Below are 15,891 nucleotides of genomic sequence, written 5' to 3'. Positions count from 1 at the left end.
GACCTGTCAGTGTGTTTCCAATCCTCAGGGGGAATGCTTACAATAAGGGGTACAATAGGAAAGTCTTTGCAGCTGTAGGAGTTCATAAAGACTCAAGACTGTAGAGAGCAAGCTGATCTCTTGCAATTCTGAGTAAATAGCAGAAGACCGTGATTCCTTAAAAACAATCTCATCTGTGAGAGACTAAAGAGACCCTGAATCTGTGTCAGATATAATGATTGCAACCGGTGGCACAGCCTCTTCTAAGGGGAGAGCGGAGATCTATTCTGCAGGAGCATAGGTAAACTTAGAGCCTCTGCAGTCAGCACCAGCGAGGAAATGGGTGAATTCGGACACAAAACCTTGTGTGACTGCAATAGACGCACCTAGCAATAGGGCCAGGTGGAGACTAAGGAGGACTCCAATGAGGTAAACCAAAAATCTAGAGAAACAAGATTCCAGATAGCAGACATCAGAATTCTCAGAAAAAAAGGAGTAAAATGTTCCCCAGAACTTCTAGGGGAGTTTGATTTGGGGTCTTCTGTTACAGAGCTACTGTCCTCTCTACGTCTGGATACAGACATATTACGACAACGTGATGGTCATTCAATGGACGCAAGGCCTTGAGTACTCGGAAAACCCACACAACTGCTCACCCGAGACGGTTGAAGGCCAGCAAAGTCACTGTAGATGGGTTGTAGTAATGGCCTAGAGATTGGAGCTCTATATGGCTGCCTGCAAAGCAGCAGCAGGTGATGCTTCCTCAACATTGAATTGGGGGGGGGGGGGGGTGTGGAGGATAGCATGGAGCACACAACATTCTAACTATTGGATATCAGCATTCAGTCACTTAGCATTAACCTCTTTTTGGGACAAGAGTGTCTGAAAGCAGAATATTTAAAGCTTCTACGGCTCAATTTGATTGGCCCACTCACAAAGTGAGTCTTTTTACAAAGGGAAAGTGCAGAGGCAATGCCAATAGCTCTGGACCTGGAAAACGCTACACAGCTATTTATTTATAGAACTGGGTCTGGAAAGTGCCTAACTGCAGAACCCAGTGTCTGAAGGAAACTTTTAGGCTAGCCCCAGACATCCAGACCAGCGTGGTCAGGGTATAGAACTCTAAAGCAGGGGTCTCCAAACTGCGGCCTGTGGGCAGAAAGTAGCCCTTTGCTTGCCTTTATCCGGCCCTTGGAGCACTATTGCTTTCACTGACACCAAAGACAGGGCACTATTCCTCTCCCTGACACCAACAATGGGGTACTATTCCTCCCACTGATACCAGAGATAGGGAACTAATTATACCACTGACACCAATGATGGGGCACTATTTCTCCCACTGACACCAATGATGGGGCACTATTTCTCCCACTGACACCAATGATGGGGCACTATTTCTCCCACTGACACCAATAATGGGGCACTATTCCTTCCACTGACACCAATGATGGGGCACTATTCCTCCCACTGATACAAGAGATAGAGAACTAATTCTTCCACTCACACAAATTATGGGGCACCATTCCTTTCACTGACACCAATGATGGGGCACTATTTCTCCCACTGACACCAATGATGGGGCACTATTTCTCCCACTGACACCAATAATATACATTTTTTACTCCCACTGACGACCAAGCTTATGGCATTGTTTACTCCCACTGATGCCAGGGCATTTTCTACTCCTACTGGCCAGTCTGGTCCCCTTAAAGTCTATAAACTGGCCCTTTGTTTTGAAAGTTTGGAGACCCCTGCTATAAAGCTAAACTGGGGAAATAGCTCCAATTATGGAGACCAGCTCAAGCAGCAATGTAGTGGGGAATCTTGACTTAAGAAAGCAAAATTACAAAACAAAAGGCTGCTAGAATAAAATGGTTAGACTTTTCCCTGCAAAGCTGAATACACCCATTTTCAGGAGAATACTAGCAATGTGTTTGATAGTGTCCAATCCTCCTGTAGCCAGCTATATAACCTGACAGGTTATGACTGTGTCCTTCATTGGACAAGAAAGCAAGAGCTGCAATAATTTGTGTCTTATTTGTCTGAAGTTCAGCTTTAAACTGTGTGCAACATTAGTCTCCAAATTATGGCCCTCCAGTTGTTCAGGAACTACAATTCCCATCATGCCTAGTCATGTCTGTGAATATCAGAGCTTTACAATGCCTCATGGGACGTAGTTTGGCAACACCTGGAAGGCCGTAGTTTGGAGATCCCTGGTGTACATAGTCACATAGGTGTTAGGGTTAAATAAAGATAACAGTCCATCTAGTTCAACCTGTGTAAGTGTGTGTGATTTGTGTCAATATAATTTCCCATATCTCTGTATATTGCGTTTACTAAGATGCCCATCTCAGAGTTTTTTTTTTCAAACCATAGACACTTCCTGCTGACACCACTGATTGTGGAAGGGAGTTCCACATACTTACCGCTCTAACAGTAAACAACCCCCTACGCAGTTTAAGGTTGAACCGCTTCTCTTCCAATTTCAACGAGTGGCTGCATGTCTTCTTAAGCTTTCTGAAATAGTTTACTCCCTTAGCTGGAATCACCATTGAGGTATTTGTATACCACTATCAGATCTCTCAAGCGTTTCTAATCCAGGGAGAATAAGTTTAATTGTTGTAGTCATTCCTTGTAATGGAGGTCCTCCAGTCCCCTTAGTAGCTTTGTCGCCCTCCTCCAGTTCCAGAGGATTCTTGCAGGTATGAGGGAAAACTACATATAGGGTATAAAACTGGATTTTTTTTTTTGCTTGGAGTTCTGTTTTACTGTTTCCTCCAACAGGCCAGTTTTGAAGTACAGTTTATTCCTAGCAATAAAGTCCATACCCCCCCCCCCCATGAGTTTCATGACACAGAGGCAAGATTCCATTCCAGTTTAATCCTTTAATATCCAACATTTTTGTCATGTAAAGTCTCTGAAATCTTTACAGCCACCAGGTCAGCAGGGGGACACAAAGTTCTTCCATCCTGCTTCATACTCTCTTCCAAAAAATAAAATAAAAAAAATGGCAAAAACAAAAAAACAAACCCTAGGCTCTTGGCCTGAGACGCCCCCAAGGGGATATTGAGTAGTTTTTTTTATTGTTTTAATACATTCCTTAATAGTTGTCTTTTTATTACATTTTTTTTTAATCTTATCTATTTAAAAAAAAGAGAACTGTAACACGCACCCAATCTCTCGCACACTTGCGGCACACAGACTCACAACCGCCCCTCAAAAAAAAAAAACCCAGTGACAACATCATTAAAATGATACAGCGACTGAACATATAATAAAAGGGACTAAAAAAAACCCAAAAAATATATGTAGGCATTTTACCCAATAAAGTGCTAGAAAAACAAGCTGTGTGATCTTCTACCACAGATGGGGTGAAATACTTGGGCAGTTCAAGGGTCTTAACCAAGAAAAATATGAACCAATAATTAGGGAGGGGTGGAGTTAAAGTTTTATGTACATGGGGCTTCGCCCGGCGCCAGCAGGGTAAAGAGGAGTGGTGTTTTGTAACAAATGGAATTTAAATAAAGTTTTGAAAGTGAAGAAAACATGGAAGGGTGCAAAGAGATAACTGATCAGGGTAATAGATTAGGGGTTGGAGAGGAAAAGTCATATTGACAGAAGCACAGGTTAATGGCAAGGGACAGAGGCTTCAACCTAGCGCGGGCAGGATGGGGCAATAAGTGAAAGGTTCAGGAATAGGATAGGTGGGAGCCATTAGAAAGCTGGGAAGTGACACTGGTGCTTCGGCTCAATCCCGACTCAGATGGGCCACCAGTGGGTCCTCTCCTCAGGGGCTGGGGGCTATTACGGAGCAACAGGAGGCCGGCCCGGCCGCTGGAGGAAGAAGACGGCGAGGCGGAGGAGGAAGAAGAAGAGGAGGAGGAAGGCAGGGCAGAAGAAGAGGAGGAACCCGACGGGTGCAAACCCCAAGAGGAGGACGGAGGTGCGAGTAGTGTCGGTTGGCGCCAAAGCTGGGGAGCCCCTGTGTTTTGTACACCATGACTCCAGTGTGAGCCGCTGCGGGGCACGGGGCGGGAAGGCCAGCCTGGAGGGGGGGCCGGGTAGCCCTGGTTGAATGCCTCAGCGGGAATGCCAGTGAGTGCCATGTTGCTGAACCCCAGCCGCATGCTTTCAGAGTCAAACGCTTCAATCTCCCGGGCTTGGCGTTCTAGAAGGCTTCGGATGCGCTCCGAGCGCTCGCTCTGCAGTGCCAACATCTCCTCTTCTATCTGTAGAAACAGCAGTAAGTAAGTACCCAGAAAAAAAAACACTGACAACCTTCCCCAATGCCCAGGGACAAGCCTTACCCTCTGCTCCAGCAAGGCCCGTCGGATGGACACCCGCTGCTCCAGTTCTTTGATCTCTCGCTCATGCTGTGCCTCCGTGTGAATCTTGATCTTGCTCTGATAGGCGTTCAGAAGTTCCAACTCCTTCTGAAGCTGAATCCGCAGCTCCTGGTACTCTGCCTCCTGTGTTTCATCCAGCCGCAACTAGCAAAGAAATTTAATTCAGTCAGATTCTAAATAACCCAACATGGTATTTCACAAGCCTTTACATTTTTCTACATATTTACAAACAGGCCTAACTATCCAACAGCCATATATATTGTCCAAGGAGAGCTTCAAACGATGTCCAAGAGTTCAATGTTTTAAATTTAAAAAACTGGTTCATGGGAGGAAAAAAGCCAACGTGTTTTCAAGGGCAATTTCAGCATTTTAAATACTTTGAAGTGCAGAGGATGGGTTTGGTGTCTTTCAGATCCCCGATCCATCCATAAAGAGTACCTGTCACTGCCTATTACTGTCACAAGGGATGTTTACATTTACAGCAATAAAAGTGATCAGATTTATTATTTTTTTTTTTTAAAGTGTTAAAAATAAAAGAAAATAAAATAAATAGGAAAAAAAAAATGTTAAAGCGCCCCCGTCCCCGTGAGCTTGCGCACAAAAGAAAACACATATGTAAGTCGCACCCACAAATGTTTAAACCACACATGTGAGGTATCGCCGCGATCGCCAGAGCAATACTTCTAGAAAAAGACCTCCTCTGTAACTCTAAACTGGGAACCGTTAAAAAATTTTTAAAGTATCGCCTATGGAGATTTTTAGGTACCGCAGTTTGTCGCCATTCCAGGAGTGTGCGCAGTTTTAAACCGTAACATATTAGGGATCTATTTACTCGGTGTGACATCTTTCACAATATACAAAAAAATTGGGTTAACTTTACTGTTTGGTTTGTTTAAATGCAGTAAAATATATATATTTTTTTTAAAAAAATGTGTTTGAAAGACCACTATGAAAATACATGACAAAAAATATTGCAACGACCGCCATTTTATTCTCCAGAGTCTTTGCTAAAAAAAATATATATGTTTGGGGTTTCTAGCAAAAAATACTGATTTTAACTTGTAAACAACGTGTTAGAAATAGGCCTGGTCTTTAAGTGGACTTAATGAACCAATTTAAGCAAATACCAGGTAGATCTGTACTGTGGTTTTCTGCTTGAAGTTTCAGAAGGTAATACCAGTGATAAGAAGTTCAGCATCTTTGATAACATTCCAGAGCTCTGATGAAATGTAAAGTGAGGAAAATAATTATTTGATCCCCTGTAGATTTTATAAGTTTGCCCAATTACAAAGAAATTAAGGGTCTATAATTTTTTATCATAGGTGTATTTTAAATGATAGAGACAGAATATCTACCAAAAATCCAGAAAACACACATAAAACAAATGCTATAAATTAAGTTGCAGTTCAGTGAGTAAAATAAGTATTTGATCCCCAAGCAAAACATGACTTAGTACTTGGTGGAGAAACCCTTGTTGGCAGAAAGCCTTGTAGGTTTCTTGGCAACTCGAAGTTTAAGTTCCCTCCATAAATTTTCTATAGGATTAAGGTCTAAAGACTGACTAGGCCACTCCATGACCTTAATGTGCTTCTTCTTGAGCCACCCCTTTGTTGCCTTGGCGGTATGTTTTGGGTCATTGTCATGCTGAAAGACTCATCCTTGACCCATCTGCAGTGTTTTGGCCGAGGGGAAGAATGTTCTAATCAAAGATTTTACAATACATGGCCCCATCCATTGGCCCTTGAATGCGGCAATGGCGTTGTCCCGTTGGAAGATGAATCTTTGCCCCAGTCTCAGATCCAGAGCAGGTTTTCATCAAGGATGTCTCTGTACATTAATGCATTTATCTTTCCCTCAATCCTGACTAGTCTCCTAGTTCCTGCCGCTGAAAAAACTCCTACAGCATGATGCTGCCACCACCAACCTTCACTGTAGGGATGGTATTGGCCAGGTGATGAGCAGTGCCTGGTTTCCTCCAGACATGACGCTTTCCATTCAGGCCAAACAGTTCAATCTTCGTGTCATCAAACCAGAGAACTTTGTTTCTCATGGTCTGAGAGTCATTCAGGCCGCTTTTACTGAGGATTGGCCACTCTACCATACAGGCAGAGATGGTTGTTCTTCTGGAAGGTTCTCCTTTCTCCACAGAGAAACACTGGAGCTCTGTCAGAGTGACCATCAGGTTGTTGGTCACCTCCCTAACCAAGGCCCTTCTCCCCCGATCGCTCGGTTTGGATGGGTGGCCCACTCTAGGAAGAGTCCTGGTGGTTTCAAACTTCTTCCATTTACAGATGATAGAGGCCACTGTGCTCTATGGCAGTGGTCCTCAACCCTGGCCTACAGGGCCCACTAACAGGCCAGGTTTGCAAGATAACTGAAATACATCCCATGTGATATCATTTGCTGCTCAGTGATTGCAGTACTCTAGTCTGCATCTCCCCAAGGCAATACTCAAAATCTGGCCTGTTAGTGGGCCCTGAGGACCGGAGTTGAGGACCAGTGCTCCATGGGACTGTCAATGCTGCCAACATCTTTCTGTACCCTTTCCCAGATCTGTCTGATAGCTCTATAATCAATTCCTTGGACTTCATGGCTTGGTTTGTGCTTTGACATGCATTGTTAACTGTGGGATCTTATATAGACAGGTGTGTGCCTTCCCAAATTATGTCCAATCAACTGAATTTACCACCGGTGGACTCCAATCAAGTTGTAGAAACATCTAAAGGTAGATCAGCGGCAACAGGATGCACCTGTGCATTATGTTAAATGTCATGGCAAAGACTGTGAATGCTTATGTACATGTGCTTTTTTTTTATTTTTAATACATTATTTTTAATACATTTGCAAAGATTTCAAGCAAACTTCTTTCACAATGTCATTATGGGGTATTGTTTGTAGAATTTTGTGGAAAATAATGAATTTAATCAATTATGGAATAAGGCTGTAACGTAAGAAAATGTGGAAAAAATTAATCGCTATGAAAACGTTCCAGATGCACTGTAGATCAGCCATTCTCAATCAGGGTACTGTCGAACCCTAGGGTTCCTTGAACTGAGGCTCATTTAATGGTGCCTGCATATTTCTGGGGCCAATGCCACTTTTAAGAGCCAGGAGCATGACACCAATCATCTATTTAGGTGTCTAGAAGGGGGACATTCATCCCAATGATGGACTGGTTTAGGTGTTCCCCCTAGACCTGGAAATTATTTCAAGGGATACAGAAAGACAATGTCTTGGGATACACATACCATAAGAAATTAAGGATTAGGAGAACATCATGCAAAAGACAGATACGTACTGCCTGGGTGGAGAGCATCTCATTAATGCTGTGGTCATACTGCTCAGCCAGGATAGCCAGCTTGCGGGTCTGCTCATCCTTCAGCCTCTTCAGGATGCTCTTGTGCTCACTCTTGGGTGTGGTCTCCAGTAGGTGGTTGCGGAGCGCCTTGTACTGCCTGGTCTGGATCTTACAGGTGTCCTGGAATTGTCGCTTGATCTGCAGCTCCTTGGACTGGAGACAGAAGAGGAGGTGTGTAGAGGGAAAAGTAGAAACATGGAAAAGGGGATAGGGAGGAATGAGAGGAGGAAAGGAGAAGAACAAGGACAGAAAAGAATGTCAATCCCACCTGCCACACACAGGTCATAGTTACACTAAATAATTGAGAACAAGACATTGGTCAATTAAGTACAACTACTCAGACTCTAGCAGTTCTGGTCCACAGAGAAAAGCAAAATACATGCCCCAAGGACATGTTTTACCTCCAACCCAACAACAGCATTGGATCTACTTCCTGGATCATTTGTATATTATTATTTAAAAAAGATAACTAAGTGGGTCCTATATGTAATAGGAAAACCATCTCGTTCTTTGGAAAAATTGTAATGATCGATCTTGGTATCACAGTACCCATTTCTTGAAGTTTAACCACTTTACCACCGGAGGATTTTGCTGTCTTACGTCCAGGCCACTTTTTGCGATTCGGCACTGTGCGACTAACTGACAATTGCGCGGTCGTGCGACGCCGTACCCAAACGAAATTTACGTCCTTTTTTTCCCCACAAACAGAGCTTTCTTTTGGTGGTATTTGATCACTTTTGCGATTTTTACTTTTTGCGCTATAAACAAAAAAAAGAGCATAAATTTTGAAAAAATAATATTTTCCACATTTTTTTATATGAAATTCCCCCCCCCCCCCAAAAAAAAAATGTAAAAATCTAAATTTTTTAAAATTTTTGGTCAATTTGTTTTCTGCTACCTATGTTTGGTAAAAAAAAAAAAAAAAAAAAAAAAAAAAAAAAAAAATCACAATAAGCGTATTTTGATTGGTTTGCGCAAAAGTTATTGTGTTTACTAAGGGAAAGATTTGTGTCATTTTTGGTGTTTTTTTTTTTTAACTAGTAATGGCGGTGATCTGCGATTTTTTTTGCGGGACTGCGACATTGCGGCGGACAGATCAGACCCCTGACTGACATTTTTGGGGGTACCAGTGACATTACTACAGTAATCAGTGCTATAAATATGCACTGTTACTGTAAAAATGACGCTGGCAGGGAAGGGGTTATTTTTATTGGTGATCAAGGGGTTAATGTATGCCTGGTGCTTACTGACGTGTGTGGGGGGAGGTGACTGAGTGACACAGGACAGATCGCAGGTTCAGCTATGCTGAACCCTGGAATCTGACCCTGCCTGTCACTTAGGAGATCTGCCCGCTTTGTTTACACAAGTGGGCGGATCTCCACACTCGATTCCCCGACGATCGAGGAAGAGCAGCGGCGATCGCCGCCGCTCCGCCCCGACTCCCGCTGTGACTGAATACAGCGGGAGCGAGCCTCCAGCGGCGCGCGCGCGTGCTCCTGAGAGAGGGGGGAATGTCTGGTGACGTAGGTCTAGGTCGCCAGACGATAACGAGCCACTGTGACACAGTACAGCTCTAGTGAGCAGTGCGGAAGTGGTTAAAGGCCTACATCAAAAACATCAGTTTGGAATGCTCCTGAGACCATTTAAAACAGGGGTCTTCAAACTATGGCCCTCCAGTTGTTCGGGAACTACAATTCCCATCATGCCTAGTCATGTATGTGAATGTCAGAGTTTTACAATTACTCATGGAATGTGTAGTTCCACAACAGCTTGAGGGCCGTAAATTGAGGATCCCTGATAAACCACTTGCCGACCGCTGCGCGACTATTTACGGCGGCAGTCAGCCCCTCACAGGCAAAGTGACGTAGTACTACGTCGCTCGCCTAAGAGCCTCTAGGGGGCGAGCGCGCGCCGCCAGGGGCGCGCTCCCTCCCCCACTCGTTCCCTAACATGTCCGCGCATGTGACCGGCAGACCCGATGTCCGCCGGTCACTCGTGATCTTCCGGTGCAGAGGGAGAAAGGCAGACGGCTGGTGTAAACAAAGCAGCCTGTCATTCTCCCTGATCTAACTGCAGAGATCATACCATCCTGCTATGTAGGATCATATGTCTCTGTGGTTACATCACTAGCCACACCCCTTTACAGTTAGAAGCACGCCCCTAGGGACACACTTAACCCCTGCATCACCAATAAAGTTAACCCCTTCCCTGCCAGTGTCATTTTTACAGTAACAGTGCATATGTATAGCACTGATTACTGTAGTAATGTCACTGGTACTCCCAAAAGTGTCAAAAATGTCAGTCAAGGGTTCCGATCTGTCCGCTACAATGTCGCAGTCCCGCAAAAAAAAAAAAAAAAATCGCAGATCACCGCCATTAGTCGTTAAAAAAAAAAAAACAATAAAAATGACAAGAATCTTTCCCTTATTTAGTAAACGCAATAACTTTTGCGCAAACCAATCAAAATACGCTTATTGCGATTTTTTTTACCAAACATATGTAGCATAAAACAAATTGGCCTAAAATGTTAAAAGATTTTGATTTTTACATATTTTTTTTTGGAATTTCATATAAAAAAAATGTGAAAAATATTGTTATTTTTTTCAAAATTGTCGCTCTTTTTTTGTATATAGCGCAAAAAGTAAAAAAAAAAAAATCGCACAGCTGATCAAATACCACCAAAAGAAAGCTTTGTTTGTGGGGAAAAAAAGGATGTCAATTTCATTTGGGTACAGTGTTGGACGAGCGCGCAATTTTCCGTTAAAGTCACGCAGTGCCGAATCGCAAAATAGGGCCTGGTCAGGAAGAGGGTAAAATCTTACAGGGCTTAAGTGGTTAATTAAAAAAATGTATCGGCAGCTGCATCTGACCTGCTACTGACTTGCTTCAAGCAGGTTTGGCGTTCCCACAGCCAACGAAAGCCTGTCAACACAATGCAATGAAGTTTGACACCAAGCTTAGAGTACTGAAAGTCTTCTATATAGGCAGTGACCAGTACTTAGTGTTGTTGGTTTTATTACACTTGTATGTACCGAAGGAGGCCTGGGAGGCTGTGGCTCCTGGATTAGATTGAGATGATTGGAACAATGTTTGGAAGACCCCTTCTGCCAGAGACCACCTAATAATACATTTTCAATCAGGGTCTATTTTACACCAGCCTGACTCGCTAAGATATTCAGGGCTCAGCCCTTCCTTTGCTGGCATCGTTTCATGCCTGCTGCAGATTTCATGCATATATTTTAGGAGTGTCTGGTTATTACACCTTTCTGGCAGGAGATGCTGGGCTGTACTACCTCAACAACCAGCACATCCGTTCCCCCTTTCTATAGAGCAGTGATGGCAAACCTTGGCACCCCAGATGTTTTGGAACTACATTTGCCATGATGCTCAACTACACTGCAGAGTGCATGAGCATCATGGGAAATGTAGTTCCAAAACATCTGGGGGTGCCAATGTTTGCAATCACTGCTCTGTAGAAGCTTAATAACCCCTTCACGCTGATGTACAGTGGGCATCGAAAGTTTGGGCACCCCAGGTAAAAATTTGTATTAATGTGCATAAAGAAGCCAAGGAAAGAAGGAAAAAATCTCCAAAAGGCATCAAATTACAGATTAGACATTCTTATAATATGTCAACAAGAGTTAGATTTTATTTCCATCATTTACACTTTCAAAATAACAGAAAACAAAAAAATGGCGTCTCCAAAAGTTTGGACACCCTGCAGAATTAATATCTTGTACTGCCCCCTTTGGCAAGTATCACAGCTTGTAAACGCTTTTTGTAGCCAGCCAAGCGTCTTTCAATTCTTGTTTGAGGTATCTTTGCCCATTTTTCCTTACAAAAGTCTTCCAGTTCTTTGAGATTTCTGGGCTGTCTGTCACGCACTGCTCTTTTAAGGTCTATCTATAGATTTTCAATTATGTTGAGGTCAGGAGATTGTGAAGGCCATGGCCACCTTCAGTTAACGCCTCTTGATGTAATCCCCCATGGATTTCGAGGTGTGTTTAGGATCATTATCCATTTGTAGAAGCCATCCTCTCTTTAACTTCAGCTTTTTCACAGATGGCATCAAATTATCATCCAAAATTTGCTGAAATTTTATTGAATCTATTTTTCCTTCTACTCGTGAGATGTTCCCTGTGCCACTGGCTGCAATACAACCCCAAAGCATGATTGATCCACCCCCATGCTTAACAGTTGGACAGAGGTTCTTTTCATTCAATTCTGTGCCCTTTCTTCTCCAAACGTACCTTTGCTCATTCCGGCCAAAAAGTTCAATTTTAACCTCATCGGTCCACAGAACTTGTTTCCAAAATGCATCAGGCTTGTCTATATGTTCATTTGCAAAGTTCAAACGCTGATTTTTGTGGTGAGGACGTAGAAGAGGTTTTCTACTGATGACTCTTCCATGAAGACCATATTTGTACAAGTATCTCTTTATAGTGGAATAGTGTACCACAACTCCAGTGTCTGCCAGATCTTCCTGGAGGGATCGTGCAGTCAAACGTGGGTTTTGAATTGTTTTTCTCACAATCCTGCAAGCTGTTCTGTCTGATATTTTTCTTGGTCTTCCAGATCTTGCTTTAACTTCCACTGTTCCTGATGACTGCCATTTTTTAATTACATTCCGAACAGAGGATATTGTCATCTGAAAAAGCTTTGCTATCTTCTTGTAGCCTTCTCCAGCTTTGTGAGCGTCAACTATTTTCAGTTTTCTAATCTAGACAACTGCTTAGAAGATCCCATGGTGCCGATTGTTGGGGCAAGGTCAGATGAGTCTGGGCATTTAAAACCTTTGAGATTGACATCACCAGGTCTTCCCAGACGATGATTGAGAACAATCCATGACACTGGCAGGTCTCAGCCTTGCAAAGGGGGCAGTGCATGCTGTAAATTCTGCAGGGTGCCCAAACTTTTGCAGACGTCATTTTTTTGTTTTTTGTAATTTTGAAAGTGTCAATGATGGAAATAAAATCTAACTTTTGTTGACATATTATAGGAATGTCTAATCTGTAATTTGATGCCTTGTGGAGACTGTTCCATCTTTCCTTGGCTTCTTTATGCACATTAATACAAATTTTTACCTGGGGTGCCCAAACTTTCAATCCCCACTGTAATACATATGCAGCCTACTAGGACTAGGCTTTTTTTCCACTGATTGGCTATCACAGTGATCAGTGACTATAAAGCCCGTCCCAGTTTTTTCGCTCTGTGAATGGAGAAGAGAGATACAAAAACAATAACAAATAGCTAGATCAAGGTTTGATGTAGGTCAGTACCAGGATTGATTAGTGTTTGGGTCATGGTCAGTATATTTTGGGCAGGATTTTTTTTTTTTTTCATTTTATTAAAATAATTTTTTCAAATTAGTAATGTTTTAGGTAGGATAAAGCAAAATGGGCATTATTATTTATGGGCTGTACTACGGGAACAACTAACATACATTATCTCACAAAAGTGAGTACACCCCTCACATTTTTGTAAATATTTTATTATATGTTTTCATGTGACAACAATGAAGAAATGACACTTTGCTACAATGTAAAGTAGTGAGTGTACAGCTTGTATAAGTGTAAATTAGCTGTCCCCTCCAAATAATTCAGAACACACAGACATTAATGTCTAAACCGCTGGCAACAAAAGTGAGTACACCCCTAAATAAAAAATGTCCAAATTAGGCCCAATTAGCCATTTTCCCTCCCCAGCGTCATGTGACTCGCTAGTGTTAGTGTGTTAAATTTGGTGTTTTCGCTCTCACTCTCTCATACTAGTCACTGGAAGTTCAACATGGCACCTCATCATGGCAAAGAACTCACTGAGGATCTGAAAAAAAGAATTGTTGCTCTACATAAAGATGGCCTAGGCTATAAGAAGATTGCCAAGACCCTGAAACTGAGCTGCAGCATGGTGGCCAAGACCATACACGGTTTAACAGGACAGGTTCCACTCAGAACAAGCCTTGCCATGGTTGACCAAAGAAGTTGAGTGCACGTGTTCAGCGTCATATCCAGAGGTTGTCTTTGGGAAATAGACGTATGAGTGCTGCCAGCATTGCTGCAGGGGTTGAAGGGGGGGGTGGGTCAGCCTGTCAGTGCTCAGACCATATGCCACACACTACATCAAATTGGTCTGCATGGCTGTCGTCCCAGAAGGAAGCGTCTTCTAAAGATGATGCACAAGAAAGCCCGCAAACAGTTTGCTGAAGACAAGCAGACTAAGGACATGGATTACTGGAACCATGTCCTGTGGTCTGATGAGACCAAAATAAACATATTTGGTTTAGACGGTGTCAAGTGTGTGTGGCGGCAACCAGGTGAGGAGTACAAAGATAAGTATGTCTTGCCTACAGTCAAGCATGATGGTGGGGGTGTTATGGTCTGGGGCTGCATGAGTGCTGCCGGCACTGGGGAGCTACAGTTCATTGAGGGAACCATGAATGCCAATATGTCCTGTAACATACTGAAGCAGAGCATGATCCCCTCTCTTCGGAGACTGGGCCGCAGGGCAGTATTCCAACATGATAACGACCCCAAACACACCTCCAAGACGACCATTGGCACGCTAAAGAAGCTGAGGGTAAAGGTGATGGACTGGCCAAGCATGTCTCCAGACCTAAACCCTATTGAGCATCTGTAGGGCATCCTCAAATGGAAGGTGGAGGAGTGCAAGGTCTCTAACCTCCACCAGCTCCGTGATGTCATCATGGAGGAGTAGAAGAGGACTCCAGTGACAACCTGTGAAGCTCTGTTGAACTCCATGCCCAAGATGGCTAAGCCAGTGCTGGAAAATAATGGTGGCCACACAAAATATTGACACTTTCGGCCCAATTAGGACATTACTTAGGGGTGTGCGCACTTTTGTTGCCAGCGGTTTAGACATTAATGGCTGTATGTAGAGTTATTTTGATGGGACAGCAAATTTACACTGTTATACAAGCTGTACACTCACTACTTTACATTGTAGCAATTTCTTCAGTGTTTTCACTTGAAGATATAGTAAAATATTTACAAAAAAAGTGAGGGCATACTTACTTTTCTGGGATACTGTATGTGGTATCACTGCGATCTTCCGGAGTAGGAGAATTTGTTTTGGGTGGTTCTTTGGTGGTAGGTTATGGTAGGAACAAGAAATATACAGATAATTTTCTTTTTCTTTTTTTTTTACAATATTAGGACAGTTTTCCTAGGATAATAAAAAAAATATTCGGAAATATCCATTACCATTTACCAACGAATGAAAGCCCAATTTGTCAGAAAAAACCCCCCCAAAAAATCTAAACCAAGGTATAACCCACCTGGATGCACAAAGTAGTTGTGATGATATGTATGGTTTTACTAACACATGTCAAAATTGCAAAATTGGGCTTAGGCATTTAGATTTGTTGTGGGGGGGTCTTGGCTCAAAATGTTTTATCCTTGTACTATTGTTCCACAAGGGAACGATGTCTCATTGGTCACAGGCCTCTTTCCTTTAGTAGAGGGGACGCTCAAGTTGGTATTTACCAGTTGAGGGTATTTTGTTTTCTAATTTTTGCTTTAGGTTTTATTTGTTGAAGTAATGTAAATTTTATACTATTTTGTAGTTGTTAAACCTTCAATAACATTTTTTATTAAAGATAAGTGTGTATATTTGACTTTTCTTCCCTTCCCCACTGCTCCACTTTGTTGCCAGGAAGGGAATAAAGCCCTGTGTAAGCTACAACCGGACCACATAAGGTTCAAGATACGATAACTCCATACCTCAAAAAATGATCTGAAAAATCACCTTGCCAAGGAAACCCCTTAAATAGACTAGAAACCACAACCTGCGACAGATGTGAAAATGCCTCCTAAGTCCAGCAAAGAAGCCAGGTCCTACAAGTCAGCATGACTGAGGACGCAAGGTGCATGGGACAAACCCCAACAAGTGTAGGCAGGAAAAAAAAGTTAGAAGATGAGCATAAACTGATAAGATGAGTTAGGAACCTGATGGACCTGAAGATGCTAGCCCACTGACCAGTACGCAAGAAGCACCTCTGGGGAGAACCCTAGGAGGAATCTATAACAAATAATCCGGTCCTAACTTTGACATCAAGAGTCACAGGACTACAAATGCTCCAGTCCAATGAACCAACAGCATATGTGGAACAAGGGACAGGAGTAAAACATTTTCAGTGAATCTCAGAAACAGGACCAGTGCCAGAAAGGCCTTTTTCACGAATCTTAAGAT

General features: G+C 42.8%; 1 protein-coding gene across 1 annotated transcript in view; it reads right to left on the bottom strand.

Moving 5' to 3' along the window:
* Nucleotides 1-2,844: 2,844 nt before the first annotated feature.
* The window catches only part of TAOK2 (TAO kinase 2), a 64,589-nt gene continuing 51,542 nt past the window's right edge, over nucleotides 2,845-15,891 (bottom strand). The window contains exons 14-16 of the mRNA XM_082261238.1: nucleotides 7,624-7,836; nucleotides 4,287-4,469; nucleotides 2,845-4,208 (exon numbers count right to left, since the gene is read on the bottom strand). Of these exons, the coding sequence (XP_082117364.1) occupies nucleotides 3,669-4,208; nucleotides 4,287-4,469; nucleotides 7,624-7,836 (936 nt within the window). The 3' untranslated portion in view covers nucleotides 2,845-3,668. The remainder of the gene's footprint in view (nucleotides 4,209-4,286; nucleotides 4,470-7,623; nucleotides 7,837-15,891) is intronic.

Source organism: Pelophylax lessonae, assembly GCF_965119305.1.
Source record: "Pelophylax lessonae genome assembly, chromosome: 6".
NCBI classification, from domain to species: Eukaryota; Metazoa; Chordata; class Amphibia; order Anura; family Ranidae; genus Pelophylax; species Pelophylax lessonae.
The sequence above is the reverse complement of the archived record's forward strand: the minus strand, read 5'-3'. Positions and strand labels throughout refer to the sequence as shown.